Source organism: Leucoraja erinacea, chromosome 15 (genome assembly GCF_028641065.1).
Source record: "Leucoraja erinacea ecotype New England chromosome 15, Leri_hhj_1, whole genome shotgun sequence".
Lineage (NCBI taxonomy): Eukaryota > Metazoa > Chordata > Chondrichthyes > Rajiformes > Rajidae > Leucoraja > Leucoraja erinaceus.
In genome coordinates this window covers 18821398-18849066 of record NC_073391.1, presented here as the reverse complement: position 1 = coordinate 18849066, position 27669 = coordinate 18821398, and the positions used below count along the sequence as shown (strand labels likewise).

The window sequence follows — 27669 nt, the reverse complement described above, 5'->3', positions numbered from 1 at the left end:
AATTGACAATATGCTGCTGCCTGCCCGCTGGGTTAAAAAGTTCCCACGGTAGACACGATACACAGTGTATCGTGAGTCTTGCATGAGAACTTTTAAACTTAGCGTGCAGGCAGCAGCAAATTGTCGCTCCCTTCAGTTTCACCCCACCTACACCCCTCTGCTTCCCGGCCATGTGTGTGACCCCTTCCCTCCCCTCTCCAGCTCCCCGCTCATTGCACCGGCGCGGGGGCTTTGCACTGTCTTCACGTCGGCGATTCTAGCAGCGCAGTGCAGTCACCGGAGACGTTAGGACCAACGGGACACCGACCCCCAGGCCCACCACAAGCACGGAGAACCCAGAGACCCACAGCCAGCAGCAGCCCAGCCCCGTTCCAACTCCAGAGGAAAACTGCAAACTGGCCGGAGACGTCAGGACCACCAGAAGCTGCTCCCCGATGCGCCGCTACGGCGACAAGTGGCAGTTCACCCACAGCCCGAGCTGCGCCCTCTCATCGGGACACCGACCCCCAGGCCCACTGCAAGCACGGAGATCCCAGATCAGCAACTCCAGCCCAGCCCCGTTCCAACTTCAGAGGAACACGCAGTGTATGGGCAGAAGCCGATAGTGTGGAAGGTACTTCTTGTTCTTGGGGTCGCGTTGGAGGGGGAGTGGGCTGTTTGATCGCCCCCTACTATCCCAGGGACAGGGAGACAGGACGTTCACCGAGGGCGGCCCGCAGAGGTGACAGCGGAACCTCCGGTCGGTCCTCGAAGAAAGGGGAACTAAATCCCCATTCATAAAAGAGAAGGTGAGAGTATATTGCGCGGGAGGGTTAATAATTGACAATCTGCTACTACCTGCCCGCTGAGTTTAAAAAGTTCCCACGGTAGACACGATACACAGTGTATCGTGAGTCTTGCGTGGGAACTTTTTAACTTAGCATGCAGGCAGCAGCAGATTGTCGCTCCCTTCAATTTCACCCCAACTACACCCCTCTGCTTCCCGGCCATGTGTGTGACCCCTTCCCTCCCCTCTCTAGCTCCCCGCTCATTGCACCGGCGTGGGGGCTTTGTACTGTCTTCACGACGGCGATGGCTGCAGGTCTGTGCAGTCACCGGAGACGTCAGGACCAATTGGACGTCGACCACCAGGCCCACCGCAAGCACGGAGAACCGAGAGACCCACAGCCAGCAGCAGCCCAGCCCAGCCCAGCCCCGCTCCAACTTCTTCTGCCGGGATCAAGGCGCAAACTCGCGACCTTGCGGATACGAGCCGAGCACTCTACCACTGAGCCAGCCATTAAAATCTACGCAAAAAAAATTCCATTCCGAAGACCGACAAATTCTGAATTACGAAAGGTGTCTGGTCCCAAGGCTTTCGGATAAAAGGTTGTGCACCTGTAGTGCTCAGAGCAAAACAAATTATCAGCCACAGGTTGAAGAAACTATGTAAAACAAATCAAACTAGATCAGTGAAGTGTTACTGACTAAATTAAGCTGACCAAAAGCCAGTATCCAATGCACAAGTTTCCTACGTGTATTGTTTCTTAAGTTACCAGTAATTCAAATTATTGCATTTGGTGAGATTTTGCTTTCGTAAAAGATCAAAATTTCTGCCAATTTAACGATCATTGCATTCAGAAGTAATTCAATGCATTTCCTTGTAGTCACTTTTGCAGATAATAGAATGAGCAGAGGTTGAGAAAAGAATCATAATGACAGAAGCCAAATATAATAGAAGATAATTCTCCAATTTTATTAGATTAATAGAGCTGAAAAAGATGCAAACAGAAATAACAATGAGGATGAGAACAATCTAACACAATCAATGATGTGCAATCAATCATGACATTTTCAAGTGCTCACTGGGAAGATATGAGGGGCAAGTACTCTCCCGAGAGAAACATATTAAAACCAGTGATTACGCGAATGAGATGAAAGTTCTAGATATGCTGAAAAAACTAAACCAATAAATCCCCAGGACTCGTTTTATTTGTTTCAGAATGTTTCCAATAACAAGTTACAATAATTCGAAATCAGAATATTGTATTACAGTTTTTGGATGCCTGAAATAAAACACAAAATGCTGGAATAGAGAGAAGGCAAGGAAAATTGTTAAGAGTTAACAATATCAGGTCAATGAACTTTGCCAGAACGTCATCTTTGAAATGTCATGGATCTCAAAATGTTAACTCTGTTCTTTCCACAGAAGCTGTCCAAGCTGCTAAGTATTTTCAAAATCTGCTGTTTTATTTGTAATTATCGGGCAAATTATGCAGACAAGAGGTAACAGTCGATTGGAAGTGATAAACATGATTTATCTATGCATTAACAACATAATAAACACAGTAAGCACAGACTGAGAAGGGAAAGGCACTCCCTGCTTTGAATCTAATCAAGAAAGTTAGATTCGAAGATAGACACAAAAAGCTGGAGCAACTCAGCGGGACAGGCAGCATCTCTGGAGAGAAGGAATGGGTGGCGTTTCGGGTCGAGACCCTTCTTCAGACCTCTCGATCCGAAACGTCACGCATTCCTTCTCTCCAGAGATACTGCCTGTTTTTTCTGTCTATCTTCGATTTAAACCAGCATCTACAGTTCCTTCTTACACAAATTAGATTCTAAATTGACCAGGTTACTTGTACGGTTTTAATACATTATCAATAATATGTTTTTAATTGATTGCAATTTAGTAGTGGTTTACATTTTTGACTTTAAATAACTTCAATGCTTTAATTTTGATTGATTCTGAATCATTTTGAATGTTACTTCTCAATTTCAGGGTTTTAAGTTTCTCCGTTTAACATTACACTAAAATTTTCCTAAAAATGCAGACAATTTTCAGTGTGTAAGAATGCAAGATTGATGGTGAAACAAGAGAGTGCAGATACTGAATTCTGGAGTAAAAAAAATAAACTGCTGGAGAAACTCAGTGGGAAGGAATTGCTCAGTTGTTTCGGGCCGAGAACCTTCATCTGGACAAGAGTCAGAAAGTTCATGAAGTAAAAGAAATATAAAATGCTGAACAAAAAAATATCAACCTTAACAGTTGCAAACCCTCACCACTCTTTGGGTGTTTGTTATGCTTCCTAACCTCTTCCTAATATTTTTCCCTGTACCATCAAATCTATGGACCCTATGTCCCACTACTCTATATTAAAAAGCCAAAGTCCATTTACTCTTGTGCTGCTCTCCCATTTGATCATGTACATTAAAGGAGGTGTAATACAGCCCATAGTGGAAGTCACTTAGATATCACAAACTACTTGCATTATCGGGGACTCACAATATGCATCAGTTCTTTGTAAGTCCAAATCAAAATGTCCTATTTTCCTACAATCTCAAACAATTAATGAATTTATCTTTTTAAAAACGCAATATTTCAGAGATGACATTTTCATGATTTAACATCTGCCTCAGTCCCCCTCAATCGTCTGGGACAATGTTAAACTTATAATTTATCATCAATTCTCCAACCAAAGGAAATAGACTTTTCTTAATAACTCAGCTTTCTCTACTCAAATTAGAACTAATTCCAATCCAATTTAACTACTGCTTTGTTAAATGCGACAGATGTACTCAAGCTTTGAGTCACTTATACATGCCATAAATTTACAATTACTGTTTTTTAAATTATATATTTCACTATTTTTTCCAAATGTATTTTTAGAATTTGGACAAAATAATATGAAATCTTTAAATAACTTAATTGAGGTAATGGCTTGTATATTTTCTTTAAACTGTATTGAATGAAAACTGTCCAATACAGCATGCTGAAATTAAAATATTTAACTGGGAGTTAATTTTAACGCATGTATTTATGAAGTGAAGCATGCAAACAAGTTTTGATAGGGAGACAAATGAAAGACAAAGAAACGTGAACTAGGGAGTCCATGTTGCCTATACATACATCAAATTTATGGGAATTGGTTAAGAAAACAAAACCTGCAGATTAAGGCTAATTAGGAGGCAGTATATATATTTATAATTTGGCAATCCTCCGAACATGGTGCCGTATAGGCCATTAACCCAAAAGGCTGGAGGCACTAAACTTGATTTCTGGAGTGAATCAAAATTGGCTCCATCAGAGGAAATAAAAGGGGGATCTTTCTTTTTTTTTTAAACAAAAATGCACCAGAATGCAACAAAATGATTAACCGAGTATCATTACTGTCTACATGGCATTTAAATAATTTGAAAATGGAAAAGCAAACAAAACTGTAAATAAAAACACAGCAGGGGTATAGGAAATTACAGGAAGCAAGAGCAAAATGCAGCCAAATGAAAGATTGTGAAACTGTGCGAGGGAAATAAACAATGCGGAAAGTGTCGTTCTTGTCCTATGTCTTGAGAGTCTTCAAGGTACAACAGAAGCCTTTATTACATTAACTCAATGCTGGCAGCAAGACAACTGAAAATGGTTGCAACCACATGATCTGACTGCACATTCACACTGTGTATAGACAGAGATAACTATAGACAAAACAACTCCCTTTGTCCTGTGCAGCACCACCTGCTGCACGGGAGGAGCAACGGGTCCTGCCACCCCACATGATCCACCAAACATCACACTCCCCCTTTCCAGTTTCTATTCCTGAATGAGTCACCTTGGGGGAATACCACGATTGCAACGTGTCGATCGACGAGGAACCACAGGCAGATCGGCGGGGAGTTCGTCTGGTGGATCTTCGTCAGGCCTGGGGAGAGGCAAATCAGGCACTCCAGTATCCACACAATTCGGCACCAGGGTGTCCGACTGCTTGGTTCCAGTCATGTTCTGCGCAGTCTTCCCTGGAGGAACGCGGCTTCTTAATTGGTCATCATGCCGTTGGCATTGTCCTTCTTGTCCTTGGACGGTGTACATTTTGGATCCAATGCAAGCCATGATCCTGCCAGCCCACCATTTGCTTTGCTTGGCTGTATAATTATGATAATATACCGAGTTGCCAATGTCAAATTTGGACTTGTTCGACTGTCGGCTGAGTATGCGCTGTATAAGAGTTACGGGTCGGGTTCAAAACTGATAGGGGAGAGCGCATTGACGTCCCAGCATCATCTCCACTGGAGTTCGACCGGTAGTTTGGAATGGTTCGATATTGCTGTAAGAAATCCAACTGCCGGGACCGGACAGGCCCTTCTGCCAGCCCCCGTTCACCTCTGGCAGTGCTATCCGTCTGAAAACCTCTCTCCTGCCGCTTGCCGGCCTCACTCATGTCAGCCGCTTCCCGCAAATCCTTAAATTCCGACAGCGCGCTCAAGGGGCCAATTGAGGTTACTCATCTGTCAGAATTTAAGGATTTTCGGGAAGCGGCTGACATGAGCGAAGCCGGCGAGGAGCAGGTGAGAGGTCTTCAGACGGAGAGCACGGCCAGAAGGCGCTGAAGTGGCAGCCGGTTCTGCTGTCGGGTCCAGGCAGCCGCTCGCAATCAACCGAGCTGCTTCCCTCCCCGGAAGTAACGGTCAGTTCGCTGTCCGTGCCTGGAGTGCTGTGTCAGTGGTGAGTGAGTCTGACATGATCTCCGACCCTCTCCTTCTCAACACTCCTGCCCTCCCTGCATCTTTAACCCCTGGCACAGACTCTCCACACGCTGTGAAAGGAACTCTCCCTCCAATTGGTCCCTTGAATTAGTATTGTCATTCAATAAGTAAGTAAGTAAATTTTATTTATATAGCATGTTTAAATCAACTCGCGTTGAAAACAAAGTGCTTTACATAGAAGAAATAATTAAGTTTCTGTACATCCATAGAAAAATTAAAAGAAAAGAAAAATGACAACACATTATAGAGTTCAACATGAACGTCCCACCACAGCAGAATCAAAATTTTCCACTGTGGGGAAAGGCATCAGAAAGTTCAGTCCTCTTCCTAGATGACAACTGATTCAACGTCCCGGTGTGCTCCCGTTTTTCCCACCATCTCTCCACCTGCCTTCATCCTCCGTCCCCCACCCATTCAGCAATTAAAAATTGAAGGAGATTTAGAAGCCTTGGGGAAATTGAATTGTTACTTATTTTTATTTTTCACGGTTTAAGATTTTTTTTTTAAAGCCGTCTGACTGCCTACCTTGAGTAATTATTCACGGCACGTGCCTGTGGTGTGCAGTCCTTGCAGTGGTCAGCTATATCGGTCTCGATATTCGGCCACCAGACATGCATGCGGGCGAGCGCCTTCATTTGCAGAATTTGCGATCGCAGTTCCGTCGGAATGATCACTCGACAATCGCGGAGCAGAATGCCATCCTTTGAGGAGATTTCCGTTTGCGCATTCTGGAATGAGCAGAATTCCTTGTCCAGCTTGGGACTGTTCGGCCACCCCTGAGTGACAAAATGTCATACCTTTGACAAAATGGGGTCTGTGCTCGTGTAGTTGGCAACCGTCCTTGTGGAGACGGGGAAATCGGCGATGACCCACGTGTTGAGCAAGTTCACGTCCGTCTCAATTTCCATAATTACCTCCTCTTTATCGAATGTCAGGCCTGGTCCAATTGGTAGATGAGAGTTAATCGGCATAGGCTTGCTTGGCAGACTGTCAGTAAATAATGTGGTAATCATATACCATCATGATCAGGGCCCAACATTGTAGACATTGTAGAATGAAAATAGTCAGCAGTGGCTTGTGGTTGGTGATGAGCAGGAAATGTCGCCCACTCAAACATTGGTGGAACTTCCAGACACCAAACACGATCGCCAGTGCTTCTTTCTCCACTTGACTGTAGTTTATTGTTAGCGTTTTGGATGCAAACGCGATTGGTTCTTCCTTGCTGTTCGGCGCCGTTTATGAGATTACAGCTCCAAGACCATATGGCGATGCATCGGGAGCCAGCGAGGTTGGCTCCGATGGGTCATAGTGGACCAAACGCATCTTCTGGGTGAGCATCTCCTTCAACCTGGTGAATGCATGGTCACACTCTTTGGACCAGTGTCATTCGACGTCCTGCTTTCGCAGGTTGTTCAATGGTGCGCACAAAGTCGAAAGTGCCGGTATGAACTTGCCATAGTAGTTCACCTTGCCAATGAAGCTTTCAAGCTGCTTCACATTTTCGGGCGTCGGCAATTTCATGATGGCATCCACTCTTTCTTCCGATGGCTTCAGACCACTTGCCGAGATCACATGGTAGATGACAATGCCATAGTTGATCCATCGTAGATCAAGGTGTTCATGTCAAGCTTGAAAGCATGGATCCAGTCAATGGCGCACAGGGATGTACCTTCTTTGCCAACGACGATCAGCGGCAACATCTGTGTCATACCATTACAGGAAACGGTGACAGTGCATTTGCCTTTCGTGGGAATGGGCTGTTGTCCGTATCCGAAACGGCGGATGTTGGCCGGTTTCAGTTTTGGTGATCCGATCCTCTCCCAGATGTCCTGACCCACTAGCGACACAGCCGCACCAGTGTCCACCTGGAACTATAGATCGACGTTCGAGACCCGCAGCGAAATCCTCAGCTTGTCGGTGATTATGGACACACCGAGCACTTCAATAGCAATGGTCTCCATTATTTGGTCGACTGTGTTTTGCGCTTTCTTGCCCTTTCACAGCTTTCCTACGGATTGACACATTGCCTGGAGATTACCTTTTTAGTAACAGGCATAACAAACGGACACGATATACGGGCACTCACGGTTATAATGAGCAGTCAAGCCACACCGGCAGCCGGGTTTTCGATCCTCCGCCCACAGGAAGACAGCTCTTCAGAAACTGTTCCTCCTTCTCCGGATTTGCTCTAGGTCGATCAAGAGGTTTCTGGCATTGCGGATGAGTCTGACGAACTGTATGCACCTCCTGAGGGAGCTTTGACGCTGTTTTGCGCAGTTCTTTACTTGGCAGCCCGGCCAGCTTAGCACACTGCAGCACATTCTTCAATGAGGCGTCCGATTCCTTGAGAATCGCCTGCTCGATGAATGCGTGCCGGCAGCCCAGGACCAGTCTATCCCACAACGCATTATCCTGACACTTTTCGCAGCATTGAGCTCTAAAATCACATGCCTTTGCCTTGGTGCGAAGTTCGGCAAGAAATTTTGCTCTTCCTGTTGCACCGTCCGGTAGAAATCGACGCGAGCTGCAAGGAAATTTCGACATTCTTCGAAATGCAGGTGCAAAGCCGTTGTGATTTCACTTCAGTAACTTCTTATGTAAGTAAATAATGAAGTAGTGCAAAAGTTTCTGGAGACATTGATGTACACAAGAGAGCCTTCTTCCTCAGGTAAGTTGCAATTGCCATACTTTCAAAGTAAAACTCAGCGCGCATTAAATACGACGACCACCTTTCTCCCTCTGGATCGAACGATCGAATTGCCGAGACATGTTAGTTTGAATACATTACAGATCCACTCCTGACACCACTTTCGTATTCTTGTTCTATGTCTGTATCAAACTTGAGAGTCTTCAAATTACAACAGAAGTTTTTATTACATTAACTCAATGCTGGCAACAAGACAACTAAAAATGGCTGCAACCACACGATCTGACTGCACACTCACACTGCGTGCAGACAGACAACTATATACAAAACGCCTCCCTTTGTCCTGTGCAGCGCCACCTGCTGCACGGGAGGAGCAATGGGTCCTCCCACCCCACACAGTCCACCAAATATCACATAGAGATGCTGCAAAAGTTATAACATACAAAAGGAAGTTATTTGCAGCCAGGGGAGGAAATCCGTGGGGGGGGGGGGGGGGCAGGGCCTGTTTTGAGAGGTGGTGGACGACTCCCCCCCCCCCCCCCCCCCCCCCCCCCCCCCCCCCCCCCCCCCCATTTTTTGTAATCCGGATTTTAAAACCAAGTGAAATCTCTGCTCTCCACGAGACAGTGCGGGTGGGACTGCTGATCGAGGGCGTCGATTGGATGAGAAAGATGTCGGTCCAGATGCAATGAGGGCGGGACATGATGATTCCGCACGATCATTGGAGGGAAGTGTCGGTCAGAGGTGGAAGTAGGGGTTGGGGTTGGGACTGAGGATAAAGCGCAGTGATTGGAGGAGGGAGACTCTTGGCACAGACCTGCGCCTCATCCGCAGCCAGGATCGATCCCGGCTCTCCGGTGCTGTCCCGTCCGCACCCGAGTGCCCCCCCCCCACGCCCTGGGGTGGCCACAGAAGTCGGGAGTCAGGCGGGAGCTGTGCCCCCAGGCCCACAGCCACCACAGAGAAGCAACTCTAAACCCAGCTCAACTCTGCCTGTCCTGCCAGGTGAACCTACAGCCTTGCCTGGACTTGCGGGAAATATGGCCCAGGTTTACAGCCAGCGCGGAGAAGCAACGCTGGTATCCCGTCAGCCTAGGCAGGGCTGTAGGTTAACCCGGCAAGACAGGCAGAGTTGAGCTGCATTTAGCGCTGGATTGAGGGGGGGGCGGGGGGGGGGGGGGGGGGGGGGGGGGGTGGCGTGTGTGTGTGTGTGTGTGTGTGTGTGTGTGTGTGGATAATGTGTTAAAACTATGTATACTACAACAGAGATAAGAACAAAATCATATTGTACAAGAAAAGGCACAAATTGGAGGGGATGCCTGTAATGCGCACATAGAATACGTTAATCGCAAAATAACGATGCCCTACCCTAATTAGCAGGTTGTAGTATGGACATTCTTACTTTGGAGGCAGTATGACCACAAATCTTCCACTGAAGAAGCGTGCTATTAATGGCATCACTACACTGTAACAAGTCCATGGGCGCTATCTGTGTCCAGGATGCCATCTGATCACTGAGGTGCTGAGCAGCATTTGGCCTTTTCCAATATGTAGTAGCTCTTACTTTGGCACCATCAGCCATTCCCCAGGCCTAAAAACCCTCCACAGAGACTAAATGTCTGTGAATGTCTCTGACAATGAAAAACTTTCAATATCTATTTAAATACTATTAATCAGAGTAAAACATGACAAACTTTAGGAAATAGAGAAATTAGTACATTTTGATCAACTCAACAAAATAAAAAAATGAAACTAGCTTTTAAATGTGCTTTATCTGCAGTCATTTATTCCAATTGAAATCAATGCAGCATTATTGCATAGGTAGATTTTTCAGTCCAAACTTGTAGGCAACAACTGGTTTCCACTAGGTTAAAGTGAAGAGCAGTTATTTCAAAAGTTGCAAGTAGCGGAACAGAGGTTGAAATTTTGCTTTCATCCCCCCAGTTGGATAAAAGTGACCGTTTTATTTTTATACACAAAATCCAAACCAATGCGAGATATAAAACACAAAGTTCAAAATGCAAAGATATAACCTGGTGAAAATGTGGCTGTGAAAGATCTTATTCAAATTCTGCTTGATATGTACCTCGAAAAAATACTTCCGTTTAGCTGATTTAGCTGATCATCCCAAGTCATTTTGGTTTTAGAAATACCAGTGTGTAAACATTCCCAAGCAAGACAATCCAGGATTTATGCAGATACATTGCAAGTGTGAGTCATTCTGTCAATTTGTCATTTTACTGGCATGAAGTCCAGGCAAGACTATTTTCTTGCTGGAAATCCCCAATATTATGCGGGGCACTTCATCTCCACGACTCTATACCAATTACTTAATTTTGAGAATTCTGTTCATTCAATGCAAATTTGAAAACTAGAGAATAAAGAAAGCAACTGATTTTTTTTCCTTCAAGGTTTTAATATGCTCGTAAATATTTTTGCGCATTTAAACTACTTTTTATTTAGTCAGTTTAATGATGATACCAAATTACCATAAATAATTGACTGAAGATCAGAATTTAAAAAGTGATAAAACCTTTCAGATTTGACTAGAGGCAAAGTCTGCTGTCAACTTTACTCCCTGCTAAACACCATTACAACCTCCCAGGAGTACACAATCCAAGGATTGTCACCTCCGTGTTTATGCTACATATTGGCATACCCAGCCGGATTACATTTGATTAGGCAAGAAGAATTAAACATCAATCCAGACCAATCTGGATCAAGACATGGGTGCTCAAGATCAAATAATGTGAAAAGATTGTTTGTCACTTGTGGCTCAATGTAACGAGGTCGTCAATTTAAAAGGCAAACTTTTATTTTCTCCGTAGATGCTGCTTGATCAGCTGAGAAATCAATAAGAATGTAAACAGTAATCATAGATTCTAAGACTCAAAAAGATGCGTCTTCTCAGGCTTCAAGCTGTGTATAAATTCTGTTCAATAATTGATCATTTCCAAATCAGCTGAATTTAAATCAATAATAAAATTGTCAGCATTTCATAACTGTTAACAGTAGTTTTTACGGATGTACACTGCATTACATGCACAGCGTACACAATGGAAAACGTGTCTAAGCTTCCACAGCAATATAACCCAGGTGTCACTCTATTTAGTTACACTGTCTGGAACCAAAACAGAGACATTAGGTTTTTTTCTTTGCGATACATGGCATTTTATCGCATCAGAACTTACCATAAGAATTCTTTTTACTAGACTCGTCTGTAATCAATCACCTTGTTAAAATAAACGAGACCATTATTTTAGGTTTCAGGTCAGCAGAAATTGCTCTTAGTGTTTAACTGTTCTCAGAAAAATCAACAATCTTCTGGGCTGATGCCCGAGTTAAACAGTTGCTGGAATCTTTTCAGATCCAACTTATTTCTTATAACTGAGATATAAAGTACATCTTTTAATATCTGTTGAATCATAAAACCTCAATATGCGAGTCAAAATAATCCAAGCCTGTTTATGAGCATGTATATTTATGGCCTCAGAGTTGAGCAAAACGTCTCTTAAGGCTTGATGGTACCGCAAATCACCTGCAAGATCTGTTCTCTTGAGTACCTGTGATGAATTAATCTTGCTGGCAACTCTTGTGGCAGTTAAACTAAAATGACACATCACTGCAATCCTTGACTAAATTTAGCGGGAAGTTGCTGTACTCCAATTTAAAAATAAGCAGGGTAGTTAATAATTTAGTGAGTAACAGCTATCACTTCATCAAGATTTAGCATGCATAAACAATTTGCAATGTAAAACAAAAATTAGAAAGGTATGATCTTTCAACTCTTTCACCACTTATGATACATTATTTCCTTTCAACAAAAGCTTATAATAGAAAATGAACTCAAAATATTATCACAAGCACATGCATATGTTCTTTGGCCTAAGTGCTCAAATTTTCCATTCATAAAACATGAACAAATATAAAAAATAACCAGTCAGGAATTACTCAAAAAATTTCAAGGGCCCACTATGAGCCAACAAAGTTGACCAGCTACGTGCACTATCCAATATGCAAAACGGAAGTCAGTAAGTACTATGGGAGTCAAGAAGAATGCTGTGCCTTCAGCAAGTCAATAATTTCACTCATAGGACCATATTATACAAGCTCTTCAATGTCTTTAGCTACTTCATCAATAACCTCTTCAACAAATGGTCAGAAATAGAGGCACTGACACAGTATTCAGTTCCTACAACTTTAGATTATGACGTAATCATTGCCCAAAAGCAGGTAAATACCGTGACAATATTTAAGCTTAGGTTAATATTCTACCCAAATGCTGATCATCACTTATGTGCCAGAAAGTGACGTTCTCCAACACGTCAGAGTATGACTTTTTCCAAGCAGTCTCACAAATTATGGCTGCAAGTCTCAGTCTGGATTTTCAGCAACTGAATCACATCCTGAATCTCCAGAGCCTTTCCAACATTGACAGGGCACATCCAATGGATTGCTCTCTACTTGCCATTGTGAGGGCAAGTTCAACATTCTATAATCTCAAAATGATCAATCCAGAATAACCAATCAACTTGATTGAGATACCATTTATCACCATAAACAGCCACAATCCACATCACTCGTACATTATTGCTGCAATGTGTATGTTCTACAAGATGCATGGAAGCAATTCGCTAATAATTCTTTAACAGCATTTGGCAAATGCAGAATTTCTATCCTCAAAAAAGACCCCAGATATGGGAACATCAGTATTTTGAACTCACGTGTGAAAATGTTCCTGACTTGGAAAACCATAGATGTTTCTTCAGCGTTAGAGAATCAAACGACTGAAACTTCCTATCCAGCAATAAAGTGGGAAAATCCAATAGCTATTCAAGAATGTGACTCACCACTATATTTTTAATTAATTGGTGCGGGGGAAAAAAACTACAGCATTGGCAGTGGCACTCACTACCCACTTGGATAATGAACGCACAGAAAAATCACCGCTTACTTTTCCATAATATTTCCATATATTTCACTTTTCACCATAGCCTACTATCTTACATGTTTAAAATAAGGAATCAAATAGAAAAGGATGAATTTGCTTTCATATAGGCCATCCCAAAGAACAATATATTTTGGAGCAATCATTCATAGAAGTAAAATCAGATAGGGAACATAACATAAGGAAAATATAAGGAAAATCAGGAAAATAAATTAATTAAATTACTCCAAAAATTGTTTGAAAAACTTTTTTGATCAATACCGTGGCCAAGATTTTGCAGTTGTAATTGTGGCAAATCCATCGGCAACTTTGTTCGGTTTTAACACAGAAATCTTAACGAGTTGTTTGTGATTCAAAACTACAGATGCAGGAAATCTAAAATAAAAACAGAAAATGGTGGGAAGACTCAGCAAGCCAGACAGTCTCTGTGATGAGAGGAATTGTTAACATTTCAGTTAAGAGTAGGATGGAGAATTAAAGAGACAAGCAACCAAGCACCCACAGTCACTCCTGTGGATTGAATTATTAAAAACTTGGTAACATTTTCCACCCTGAAGTTCACAGGAGTAGTTAGGCCATTCAAACCATTGAGTCTACTCCGCCATTCAATCATGGATGATCTCTGCCTCCTATTCCCATTTTTCTGCCTTCTTCCCATAACACTTGACACCTGTTCTAATCAAAAATTTGTCTATCTCTGCCTCAGAAATATCCACTGACTTGGCCTCCATAGTCCTTTGTGTCAATGAGTTCCACAGATTAACTACCCTCTGACAAAAGAAGTTCCACCTCACCTCCTTTCCAAAGGAATGCCCTTTAATTCTGTGGCTATGACCTCTGGTCCTGGACTCTTGGACTAATGCAGGGGTCGGCAACCCACGGCCCCCTGGGCCGAATGCGGCCCATAACCCAAAATCATCCGGCCCGCAGGCGTTTGTTTCCTTCTGTAGTCATCCGGCCCGCAGACTTCCTTCATCTCCAGTACCTCCTGGGCCCGAGGAGCCCGGACGCGGTGATGCAAATAGGCCTGCGCTGGCGGCCGCAATTGCGGAGCCGTCAAGCGCGGCAAGCTCTGGCTGTACAGCATCCTGCGCAAAGCCGCCGGCATGGCCGCGCACCTTCTATGTCTGGGTTTCACCGTCGGGATCGGGATTGTCAATAAGCTGGGAACGAGTATGATTATTTGAGTCACCACCTTCAGGACAGAGCCAAAGCAAAGGTCCGTAGGTGCGCCGTGTTCGTGAGCACCCGTAACTAGGGGCCAGTGCTCCGGGTGGCGTTCTTGAAGGGGCAGGATCCATGTGACACGTGGTAGTTGTGGCCCGCCATTCGCTCACAGACATGCGTCCCGGCCCCTATGCAGAATAATGGGCCTGTCCTACTTACGTGACATTTTCGGAGACTGCTGGCACCCTTCATAGGTCGTTACACGTCGCCGAAAATGTTCAACTTGTTGAAAATCCAGCGTCGACCAGAACAAGGTATGACTCTTTGGGCGACTACTCACGACCATAGAGGCTTCACATGTCACCTGGGTGTCGCCTGTATGGTCGTGAGTCTCCTCAGTCGCCCAAAGAGTCGTAGCGTATTTCTGGTCGCGGCTGGACTTTCAACATGTTGAACATTTTCGCCAACCTGCAACGCCCTATGCCGGGTGCCGGCAGCCGCCGAAAAAGTCGCATAAGTGAGACAGGCCCATAAGGTTGCCGAACCCTGCACTAGTGCAAACATCCTTTTCACATCCACTCTATCTATACCTTTCAATATTCTGTAAATTTCAACCCTCAACCTTCTAAACTCCAGCGAATAGAGGCCCAGTGCTGTCAAATGCTCATCATAAACTAACCCACTCATTCCTGGAATAATTCTTGTAAACCTCGCTTAGACCCTCTCCAGAACCAGCGCATCCTTCCTCAGATGTGGGGCCCAAATTTGCTCACAGTACGAAGCAGCCTACAGTATTAAGCAGCCTATCCAATCAAATAAGAAGCTAAAGGTGCCACTGCATGGCCAGATAGGGTGGCGGCGCGGCCCCTACAGCCTGTCTGTCTTTTTTTATTTTTTTTGTCTAGTTAAATGTAGTTGTTGTGTTTTTTAATACTGTTTTTAACTGTGTTTATGTGGGGGGGGGTGGGGGGAGGGAAACTTTTAAAGTCTCTTCCCTGCACGGGAGACCTGACCTTTTCCCTGTCGGGTCTCCGTTGTCGTTGGGGCTTAGCACCGTGGAGCGGCCTCCAGCCGGAACGACCTGGGGCTCCAGTCGCGGAGCCTGCGGAGCTGCGGACTACTCACCATCATGGGGCTGGCCGGCCTCGGAGCGTGGTGAGCGGTGGTGGCTCGCTGCTGTGGCCCGACTCCAGAGCTGGGAAGCTCCAGCTGCAGATCTGTGGACTGTGATATCGGGAGCTCGCGGGTCCGGGTGGAGACCGCTTTTCGGAGCTCCCGCAACGCAACTTTTCCAGCCCATGTCGCGGGGTTAGAACAACCCGGAGCGGGGCCGTGCATCGCTCGGCGTGGCTTTAATGGCCGCGGGACATTCCAGCGCCCGCCGGGGGCTCCAACATTGTGACATTTAGACCTGGAGCGGGGCCGTACATCGCCCGGCGGGGCCTAAAATGGTCGTGGGACTTACCATCGCCCGCCTGGTAAGTCCCACGGGAGAAACATCGGGAGAAAAATGGAGAGCAGGGGAGAGAAAATACTTTGCCTTCCATCACAGTGAGGAGGAGGCTCACTGTGATAGAATAGAATAGTTTCTTTATTGTCATTGTAACATGAACCATGTACAACAAAATTTAAAAATGTCAGCCAGTCAGTGCACCATTCAAACATTTCTAAAAGCTAACGATACATACAAGCTAAAATATTAAAAAAGATAAACTACTAAAATAAATATCATGAAAATAGCACGCAACGATGGATGTTTGTGTGAATTTAATTGGTTGTGTGTCTAGAAGGAATCGTTTTTGTTTGTATGGCTGTAGAAACAGAATTTCGTTTGAGCCTCACTGAGGTTCAAATGACAATAAATATGTATCGTACTGTATTATAATATAGGAAATTATATTGTGATTTGGAGGATGAAGGAATTACCACCATGTTTACTTATGACCAATGGATTTGCCATTTCAGCTGAGGAAAACTATATACAGTGGCTTGCAAAAGTTTTCATACCCCTTGAACTTTTCCACATTTTGTCACGTTACAACCACAAACGTAAATGTATTGTATTACTTTTGCAAGCCACTGTAGATATATACATAAGATAGAATAGAATAGAATGCAATTTATTGTCATTCAAACCTAAGTTTGAACAAAATATCATTTCTACAGTTTTTTACATTACAAAACAATCCAAGACCCACACTTAACACAGTTTACATAAACATCCATCACAGTGAGTCTCCAACATCTCCTCACTGTGATGGAAGGCAAAGTCTTTATCGCTTCCCTTTGTTCCTTCTCCCGCGGTCCAGCAGTCCAACTGCAGTGTCGAAGCAAACTGGGGCTCCGATGTTAAAGCCCCTGGCAGGCGATGGTAAGTCCTGAGGCCGTTTAAGCCACGCTGGGCGATGTTAGGCCCCGGCTCCATGTCCTTAAACCCGCGATTCCAGTGGGAGAAGTCGCCGTTGCGGAGCTCGGAAAAGCGGTCTCCCACCAGGGACTTGGAGCTCCCGATGTTCCCGTCCACCGGGTCTGCGGCCGGTGCCTCCGAACTCCAAAAGTCGGGTCGCAGCCGCGCGCCACCACAGCTCTTCCCGCGCCAAAGTTGGACAGCTCCGCGATGTCAGTTCCGCAGGCTCTGCAACTGGAGCCCCCAGGTAAGTCCCGGCCGGAGGTCGCCGCCGGCTCCACGATGTTAGGCCCAACGACATCCGAGACCCGACAGGGAATAGTCGGGTCCCCGCACAGAGAAAAGATTTAAACAGTTTCCCCCACAGCCCCCCCACCACATATACACAGCTAAAAAAAAATAATAAAAAAACTCAAGACATACATTTAACAAGACAAAAATTAAAAAAAACAGACGACTGTAGTCGAGCCGCTGCCATTAGGCGTCGCCACTAACCAAACCAAGATAGACACAAGTCAAGTGAGTTTATTGTCATGTGTTCCAGATAGGACAATGAAATTCTTGCTTGCTGCAGCACAACAGAGTATAGTAAACAAAAATAGAGAAGTTCAGTTCAATATACACATAAATCAACACACAAACACATAAATATACACATAAACACACAAACATATATCTGCCAGAACTAGTCTTTGAGGGTGAGAAACCCAACCAGATTACTGCAAATAATCAACGGCTTGATTTTGGTTCAAAAATCAAAATGATTTAATATACATTTATAGTAAGCGTGTGTGTTTTAAGTCATACCAGGTTTGTTTCCTAAATTAAGAATAGCTTTTGCTGAAGAAGCAATAAGACAATGTATTATTTATATTGAAGAAAATTATTTTTTTAAGATACAGATTTGTGACGTTTATAACTGATATTTTTAGAGGCTGCAATGCCAGCATTCCGTGAAAATATGCTTTGAAAATTAATAGGTAAAATGAAAAAAACAAAAAATAAAATGTTGCTGCAAAATAAATTTGCTGAAATAACTGCACATCCATACATTTATAGTTGTAATTAAAACAAAATACTTGTACAGGTGCACAACCTTTTATCCGGAGTTCCAGAAACCGAAAAGCTCCGAAAACCGGCCATTTTTTTTCCAGATGTCGTCTGCGCACCAAAGCTCGCGTTTGGCGCCAAACTTGACCCAAAACGACCCACGGTCAACCCAGGTCTGTACTACTGTAGCGGCTGCCTCCTCCCTGGAGACCGGGAGACGCTTAAACATCTGTAAATCATTGCTTAAATGTTAGTCAGTTAGTTTGGAGGGCTTTTATGTGAAGGGGGGTGAAGGGGTAAACTTTAATTCTTAGTCCCCTACCTGGTCGGAGAGGCGGGGAGCGGTCAATGCCTTACCGGGTCGCTGTGCAGTAAGCTCCGCAGCGCTGTGGCCGGTGGGGCCGCGGGCGGCGCCGGTTGTAGCTCCGACCCCGGCAACTCTACCCCTGGCTGCGAGGCGCTCCAAATCCAGCGCGGCCCGCGGCCGGACGCCCCAGCTCCGCGAATGTCGGGAGTCGGCGGCGTCGCAGCGCTGGGATACCAGCGGGGTGCGGGCAATGCCTTACCGGGTCGCCGTGCGGCAAGCTCCGGAGCGCTGTGGCCGCCGACACACAACATCGCGGAGCGTCGCTGGATTTGGAGCCGTGCAGCCAGGGGTAGAGTTGCCGGGGTCGGAGCTCCAGCCGGCGCCGCCCGCGGCCGGACGGAGCCCCCAGCTCCGCGGCTCCAAATCCAGCGACGCTCCGCGAATGTTGGAAGAAGGCGGCCACAGCGCTCCGGAGCTTGCCGCACGGCGACCCGGTAAGGCATTGCCCGCTCCCCGCTGGTATCCCAGCGCTGCGACGCCGCCGACTCCCGACATTCTCGGAGCTGGGACGTCCGGCCGCGGGCCGCACTGGATTTGGAGCGCCTCGCAGCCAGGGTAGAGTTGCCGGGGTCGGAGCTACAACCGGCGCCGCCCGCGGCCGGACGGAGCCCCCAGCTCCGCGAGGTTGGGAGTCGCAGACCAGGTAGGTAGGGGACTAAGAATTAAAGTTTCCCCCTTCACCCCTACCACCACATAAAATCCCTCCAAACTAACTGACTAACATTTATGCAATGATTCTCCCGGTCTCCGGGGAGGAGGCAGCTGCTCCAGACTTTTCAAGCCGCCCGCGCTACCTACCTAATCTACGCTAAAAATCTTCCATTCTGAAATCCGAAAATGTCCGAAATCCGACAAGTGTCTGGTCCCAAGGCTTTCGGATAAAAGGTTGTGCACCTGTACTATAATACCAAGATAAGCGTTCAACCAACAAAACCAAGCCGAAAGCCAAAGTACTATGTAAACTGATTACACCAACCTATGCTAAGTTTGTTGCTAAACATTCTGAGAACATTTGAACTGAAAAAGATCCAGAATGTTAAAAATATGTTAAATTGCAGGTTAATAATGCAGTACTATAAACATTTTTTAATGTAAATCACACTTGAAAACAGACAAATAAAAGAATAATTGCTAAGAGTGGCACTAAGGTAGTGGCTATTGAGAGATCCTTTGAAGAATTAATGTAGGCTCTTACGACTTCATAGATTTTACTCTAAGGCAACAGAGAAACTTTAGACACTCAAAATGAGTTATGGCAGACAATCAGATTTTTACTAACTTAGTTTTCATGCCGACACACAATTTCTTTTGGAGCTGAATTACTGTCAAACAACACCAGTTTTTTCACCTATCCGCAATATATAAATTGGTTCATAAAAATAACTGTTTTGTTAGGCAGATATTTTAACAGCAATCTTGATCCAGGTTATCATTTTGGCCAAAGTAAATGATATGATAACAGTGAGTGTACTTGGTAATGCTGCCGGTAGTAAGACCACCAAGTATCAACCATCTATGACGTTAAACAGAGCTGTGGCAGCAGATCCTGTACAAATAATCTTTTTTTAGTTTAGATTAACACAAAGAATCACTGGCCTAATTTGAGGAACTGAAAGGTAAGACATGTCTGGTGTTGAGGTAGACGAAAAAGAGACAAGTTATTAATTTAAAACATCCACGAGGTGGTAAAACGGATCATTGACATGTAATATATTATGCTCCAAAATTATCAGAAGAGGCAGTCTATACAAACATTTCAGCTACAGATATGAAATTACTTTATATTAAATTGTGTGTGTTCTGTTCTCCTGTGCCGACAATATATATTTGCTTTCATGCATCATAGAAACATAGAAAATAGGTGCAGGAGGCCATTCAGCCCTTCTAGCCAGCACCGCCATTCATTGTGATCATTGCTGATCTTCCACAATCAGTAACCAGTGCCTGCCTTCTCCCCATACCCCTTGATTCCACTTGCCCCAAGAGCTCTATCTTAACTCTCTTTTAAATTCATCCAGTGAATTGTCCTCCACTGCCTTCTGTGGCAGAGAATTCTACAAATTCACAACTCTCTGGGTGAAAAAGTTTTTTCTCGTCTCAGTTTTAAATGACCTCCCCTTTATTCTTAGACTGTGGCCCCTGGTTCTGGACTACCCCAACATTCGGAACATTTTTCCTGCATCTAGCTTGTCCAGTCCTTTTATAATTTTGTATGCTTTGCTAAGATCCCCTCATATCCTTCTAAATTCCAGTGAATACAAGCCCAGTCTTTCCAATCTTTCCTCATAAGACAGAACCACCATACCGGGGATTAATCTCGTGAACCTACGCTGCACTCCCTCAAATTAGGATCCAATATCATCCCCGTCCCCAAATCTGGGAGCCTGAACAAGACTGACAACTATCGTGGCATCAGCCTGACATGTGTCTTCGCCAAGGCCTCCAACTGCTTGATTCTCAACTGGATTCGGGTTGCAATCGACTCAAAGGTACGTTACAATCAGAGCGGCTTCAGAGAGAAGAGGAACACAGTCACACAGTTCCTTGCCCTCCGAAGAATCATTGAGGAGGTGAAGAATAACAACCTGCCGGCTGTCCTAACCTTCAGAGATTTCAAGAAGGTGTTTGACTCGATTCATCGATGCAAAATGGTAAGGATTTTGAAGACTTACAGTCCCCCTCCTCCTCTCCTGAGAGCAATTGAGGACGTGCACTTGGGCACCACTGCCAAGGTTGTCATCCCGGATGGCGAGAGCAAAGTGTTCGAGATCCTTGTGGGGATCTTACAGAAGGACACGCTGGCACCCTTTCACTTTGTCATTGTCCTTGATTATACCATGAGGCCGGCGCTCAAGGAGCATGAGGACACAATCACCCAAGGCGTTCAAGAAGAATCAGGCCAGTCAACTTGTCAGACCTCGACTTCGCTGATGACTTTATCCTGCTGTCAGACCAGATTAGGGAGACACAGGAGCTGCTCGACAGGGTCGAGATGGATAACGAGAAAGTGGGCCTCCACCTCAATGCCAAGAAGATGGAATACATTGCGTTTAACGATGGTGACCATGAGCCTGTCAAGACCAGTGGCGGTGAATCCCACAAGAAAGTGGAGGACCAAGTACCTGGGAGGGAGGATGCAGAACTCGGAGAATGACATCAAGGTTCGGAAAGCGCTCGCATGGAAAGCCCTCAATAACATGGAAAATCTGGACGTTTCGGATCTCTAAGGGTCTCAAACTGAGATTCTTCCATGCAACTGTAGAGACTATATTATTGTACGGGTGTGAAGCATGGACTCTCACTTGAGCACTGTCCAAGTCTCTTGATGGTACCTACATCCAAATGCTCAGAAAAGTTCAAAATGGCAGTTGGAGGGACCACATCACCAACGCCTAGCTCTATGGGGAGATTCCACATTTGACCAAAAAGATCAGGTGGTGAAGGATTAGGCTCCCTGGTCACTGCCACCGCCCCCAGAAATGCCAGTAAACAAGGTTGTGCTGTGGGAACCCACCCATGGAAGACGTGGCCTGGGACGGCCAATAAAGACAATGCTGAAAACGTTGATGGAAGATGCATGTGTGGAGACAAAAGAGGAGCTTGCCAGCTGCACGGAGGATAGAGATGTGTGGTGCATCCGGCACCGTGCCCGTCGGAAACCAGCACCACTGCGTCGCTAATGTTTTCAACGATGATGAATCAATCAAAAGGAGAAAAAAATTGGGACTTTGTTTTCCAAAAGAACAGGTTCAATGAATCGCAATCAGAATGCGACACTAATTCAATCTCCTTGTATGACCTACAACACCTCTCCTTTCCAGAACAACAATATCACATCTGTATTGTCAAGCAAAAATTTTGTATTTTTCAATCACCCTTCTATCACTGAACAATTACAATCCACCCCCTCTTATGACAAACCTGTCACCCCAGGCGTCCCGTGTAGATAGGAACTGCAAATACCGGTTTGATTGATTGATTGATTGATTCTTTTAATGACCACACAGCCAGGCTGGTGGAATTTGTTATGCCAATGCAGCACATAAAAAAAAGAATACAAACATGACAATACTAAAGAACTTTAACATGAAAACATCCCCCCACAATGGTTCCCATTATGAGGGAAGGCACAAAGTCCAGTCCCCGACCCCAGTTCCCCCATAGTCGGGCCAATTGAGGCCTCCACAGTTGCCTCTACGGAGGCCCGATGTTCCAGGCCGTTCTTGCCGGGTGATGTTGTTCCGACGTCGGGAGAGTCCTCTCAGCGGCATGGGAACCCTGGAAACGGCCGCCTCCTTACTCGAGACCGTGGCTTCCGGAGCCGACAAGGCCGCGCCGAATGGAGCTCAACTGGCAATCTCATCAAGAGATTCCAGGCTCCCGATGGAAAGTTCAGCGCCGCCGCCCGCAGCCGCTCCACAGACCCGCAGCTCCGCAATGGACCCAGCTCACCGGAGTTCCAGCTCAGCGACCCAGGCAAGGCACCGCCCGCCCCGCAATGGCGCTCCAGCGCTGCACCGCCGTCCTCAGACCCGCAGCTCCGCCGATGCCGGTGCCGCCGCCGCCGGTGCCGATGCCGAGGTTCTGGGCAGTCCCCTCAGGAAACGCCGCTCCAGGCCCGCTGTTAGGCCGCGAGGACGGGTCGAGAGTGCAGCCCGGAGTGATTGCAACCCCCCCCCCCCCCCCCCCCCCCCCCAAAAACAAAACACTAAATTAACTAAAAATAAGAAAAAAAGAGATGAAAGGACAGGACAGCTGCTGGCTGGGCAACCGTACACAAGACAGCGCCCCCTAACCAAAGATAGACACAAAAAGCTGGAGTAACTCACCAGGACCAGCAGCATCTGTGGAGAGAAAGAATGGGTGACTCTGGAGAGAAGCTGCTGCATTTCCCCTGAGTTACTCCAGCTTTTTGTGTCTAACCCCAGGCATCATTCTAGTAATATTAATACCATGTCCTCTAAGTTTGCAAAATAATCTCTTGTATATCAAACAGATTTGTCAAACGTGAATTCCGTCATAACTCTATGTTGACTGGCTAATCCGATCATTCTTTTTTACGTGCCATTACGATAAGATTCAGGATTTTCTCCATAACAGATGTTAGGAGCAACTGGTCTATAGTTCCCAGCTTTCCCTCTCTCTTTTTCCTTAAATACAGGGGTTAGACTTACCACCTTCAAAACTGTGGGAGTCTTTCTAGGATCTGCAATTTAGACCAAGGCAATCAAAGCTAGCACCACAGCCAGTGCCATCAAAAATCTTGGAGGCAGTTCATCAAGCCCTGGAGATTCACTAACTTTCACTCTCGTTAATCTTTCCAATACTACATTTTTTCACCAATTATAATTTATTTGAACTCTCTTGGGGGCTTTCTTCCAATTAATGCATTCATTTGGGCAAAGAGATGCCATTAGATGGAGGGCATTGGTTTCAAAACGGTAATGTTGCCATGAAGGCAGCTCTGTTTAGAACTGTTTCGTACATGTGAATGCCAAGACAGGTTCCAACCCTTTTATGAGGATGTTTGCCATGCTAAATACAAAATGACTCCTTTAAGCCCGTTTCCTACTTCTACTTCTTCTTCCTTCCAGTCCATTAATGTCCCACTCTGAAAAATGTCATATTATGGCTTAAAATTGTTGTAATCTTCATACTCCACAAACGTACCAGCATTTAGTGTCATTGCACTGCATATCCTTTGTGCACCAATATACATTTCACTATATTCCTTCATGTTATATTCTTTCCTGATTTACAATTTTGTTTGAATTGAAATGAAAATTGCTAGTATACTTATTTATAATATTTTAAAAGTACTTGGGTAAGCACTTGATGAGCCATGAACTGCAGGCCTGTAGAAGGTGGGATGAGGCTGGGTATTTCTTGTTTAACTGGCACAGTTATAATGGGCCAAAACGTCTCCTGCATTATAAACGTTTGAAGACGATAAACCTTTCAACAATGGACAGAAGTGAAAGTAGAGCCAAAGAAAACATTACCTTATACTTCATCTTCGGACATGAATGTATGTAGAAGCCCATGTAGTAACAACAGATATCAGGGACTGTCTTCTGCAGCTCAGTGGTAAAAGCAATTTCCCTAGAATAAATCATAGCATACAATCAAAATCAATGGTCCTTTAAATGTGTGAAAAGCAGTACAAGAGTCATTCTTGGGCTACATTTCTCCCAGGTTCAGCATTCTAAACATCTCTCTCCCTGTAATCCACTCCAACCATGAAAAGAGAATGGAAAATAACAAAAGCACACTAAAGGACACAACATTCAGAAAGCATCTCAGCTTTACAGGCGAATGATGCTTCTATGCTAGCGCCGTCTGCTCTCCAAATAGCTTATCTGAAATTCAAATAGTCTTTGATTAAAGGGCCCATTTAGCTGCTTCTAGTTAATATTCATATCCTGATATTTTTCTTGAACAGAGATCACCAGCTGGGTGGAAGACAACAGAATGAGCAATAATGAGAGCATTTTTCTCCTTTGCTTTTTAACAAGCAAAAGGGAAGACTTTTCAGACCACAAAGCCAATTCATATGTAAATATACCACCTGCACAAATAAAAGTATAAGTATGCCCCTTTTAATCGAAACTTGGAATTTAAACTATGAACACAGTTGTAATGATTGGGAGGAAAAGAATGAAAACAGTGTTTTCAACTACCGTTGAAGTACTACATACAGCAGAAAAACACTTTTCTAATGTATTCTAACTTTTTATTTTAAATTGCTGTGGCTTGCTTTTAGTGGACCATTCTGTAGAGCACTTGTTTTAATAACCAACAGAATACAATATACTCTCAGTAATTCAAATCGGTCTTGTGCTAAAGAAAACAGTGAAACATAAAACTGGATGAAAAAAGATAAAACTGGATGAAAAAAATCTGAAGTAAAATTTTTAATTTGAGGCCAATGTTGTAAATTCAGAGTTAGATACCAGCTGGATTTTTTTCAGTATTTGACAAGCTTCAGTCACTCCATAACTTTAGATTTCAAGCAAGTGTTCAGGATTTTGTGTCATAGTTCTTGACAGTCACAACTTTTCACAGTGAGCTTAGTCATGGGCGGGAAATCTAAAAACAGGAGTTTAAAAGTTCATCAGCAGGTAAAGACTTGGTTTTTTTTCTAGGACCTCAGCAACACGTAAAAGGAAGTCAGTTCCAGCAGAATGGCCATTTTGTAGCAGCTTCATTGAGAGGGAATGCTGAGAGTTGAGAATGCTGCTGTGAGGTGAAGTAACAGTGCGGGCTTTGGTGAATAGCAGGCTTCACTGAGGTGGATGTAACCTGCTTAAGATTTATTTCTCCTTCAATCCACTAGATTTATTTTAGAGTATACATCAAGGGGAAGTTATGGCAGTCAGTGGCGTGGCATGTTCCTCCTGTCAAATGTGGGCACTCAGAGAACGATCAAATGCACTGATGACTGTGTCTGAAGGAAGTGTGTCCAGCTGCAGCTCCTCTCAGACCACATGGATTGGTTGGTGCCGCAGGCGGATTCACTGAGGAGCACACTGGAGGCAGAGGGGATTACAGACAATTGTTACAAGGAGGTGGTTACACCAAAGATTCAGCCAGATAGAAGTGTCTCGCAGGAGAAGCAGGTAGATAAGTGCAGGATTCTCCTGCAACTTTCTCCCTCTCAAACAAGTACACCATTTTGGGGAAACAGGAAACAAAGTGCCGAAGGAACTCAGCGGGTCGGGCAGCATCTTGGGAGACCATGGACAGGTGACATTTCGGGACAGGACCCTTATTTAGACTGTGGGGGGGGGGGGGGGGGGGGGGGGGGGGGGGGGGGGGGGGGGGGGGGGAGTTGAGAATGGAGCTGGGAGAGTTGATTTTGCTGGGGGTGATAGCCTCTCAAGGGCAAATAGGAGCAGCAGCTAGGACAGTGACACCACATCTGGCTTTGTTGAAAATTAGGGTAGGGTTCAGTCTAGGTGAACCATAGAAAATAAGAGACTATTGTCAAGTACAGACAGATGTTTTTGTGGCCACAAGTGAGACTTCGGGATAGTGTGTTGCTTTCCTGGTGCCTGGGTCAAGAATGTCTCAGAGAAAGTACTGGACATTCAGATAGGAGAGGGTGGACTGCCAAACGTTGTGGTCCATTTGATACCATTGCCATTGGTAGGAAGGGAGAATAGGTCCTGAAAATAAAATTTAGGGAATAGATTAAAAACAGGCCCTCCAGGCTTGCAACTCAGGAACCCTGACTATCCTTTCTACATGAGAGTGAGGCAAGGATGGAAAGAAGGTGCAGTTGAATATTGGGAATGGTGATCATAATTCCATAATTTTTAAGATAGATATGAATAAGGATTAGTCTGAACGTTTAGGGAAAGTACTAAATTGAGGTAAGGTAAATTAAAATATTATTAGGCAGAAGCTCGGGAGAGTAAATTGGGAGCAGCTGTAATTGGCAAAGTCCACATCAAACTTGTGGGAATTGTTTAAAGATCAGGACGGCATGTTTGAGTGAGGAAGGATAAGGGTGGCAAGGTAAGGGAACCTTAAATTGCGTCAACAAGAAAAAGGATGCAAATACAAGGCCGAGGAAGATTGAATTAGCCATGGCCCTTTAAAGAATATAAAGCAAGCAGGCAAGAACTGAAACTAGCAATTAGATGCCATGTAATGGCGTGGGCAAATTGGATTAAACAAAGTCCCAAGGCCTTTTATACATAAATTAAAAACAAAAGCGTAACTGGGGCGAAGGTTTGTGCTCCATACATTGTCGTCTTGCATCTCATTAAGTTCCATAAGCATGGCCTAATCTTTGCACCTCATCTTTATTTAGTTTTTCTTAGACGCTGCTGTTCATCTCCTCATCTACTCCTAGTGGTAGAAAATATAACAACCTTTGAAAAACATTTTATTGAAATCTGTACTGGATTTAGGAAAAGACTGGTCTTGTCCTCCTTTTCCTGAATGCTTTAAAATCAAAACATTCTCCCTACATTCAATTTGTTGATAATTTTAATCAGAGTAACCCCATTAACTTTCCTATTCTGAAAGTACAATATCAGCCTCTTCCATCTTTTAGTTTTTTTAGCTTAGAGATACAACGTGGAACAGGCCCTTCGGCCCACCGAGTCCAAGCCGACCAGCGGTCCCCGCACATTAACACTATCCTACACACACTAGGGACAATTTACATTATACTAAGCCAAATATTCTACAAACCAACACGTCTTCGGACTGTGGGAGAAAATTTCGAAGAAAACCCACGCGGTCACAGGGAGAACGTACAAACTCCGTACAGACAGCACCCGGGTCTCTGGCACTGTAAGCACTGCGAGGCAGCAATTCTACCGCTGCGCCATTGAGCCGCTCGACAAGTTCTGATAAAATACTTGAGAGTCCTTTTTTATGCACCCTAGTGGGTGCCATCAATGGTTTTATTATCGCCATATGTCTGGGAATTACATCTGAAAGGTGGTTTTCTCACCAAAGTTTGATGCACGGTTAACATAAATTTGTTGCATTTAATTTTTCTCTTTCTCTAGAAGTAAAATCCTTTGCTCGTTTTACTATTGCCTTCCAGT

At 44.7% G+C, this 27669-nt stretch overlaps 1 protein-coding gene across 9 annotated transcripts in view; it reads right to left on the bottom strand.

Moving 5' to 3' along the window:
- LOC129704007 (arginyl-tRNA--protein transferase 1) overlaps window positions 1-27669 on the bottom strand; it is a 132273-nt gene that overhangs the window by 40129 nt on the left and 64475 nt on the right. For all 9 annotated transcript variants that reach the window (XM_055646806.1, XM_055646811.1, XM_055646812.1 and 6 more), the window contains one exon: window positions 24106-24205. In XM_055646806.1, coding sequence (XP_055502781.1) covers window positions 24106-24205 — 100 coding nt within the window. The remainder of the gene's footprint in view (window positions 1-24105; window positions 24206-27669) is intronic.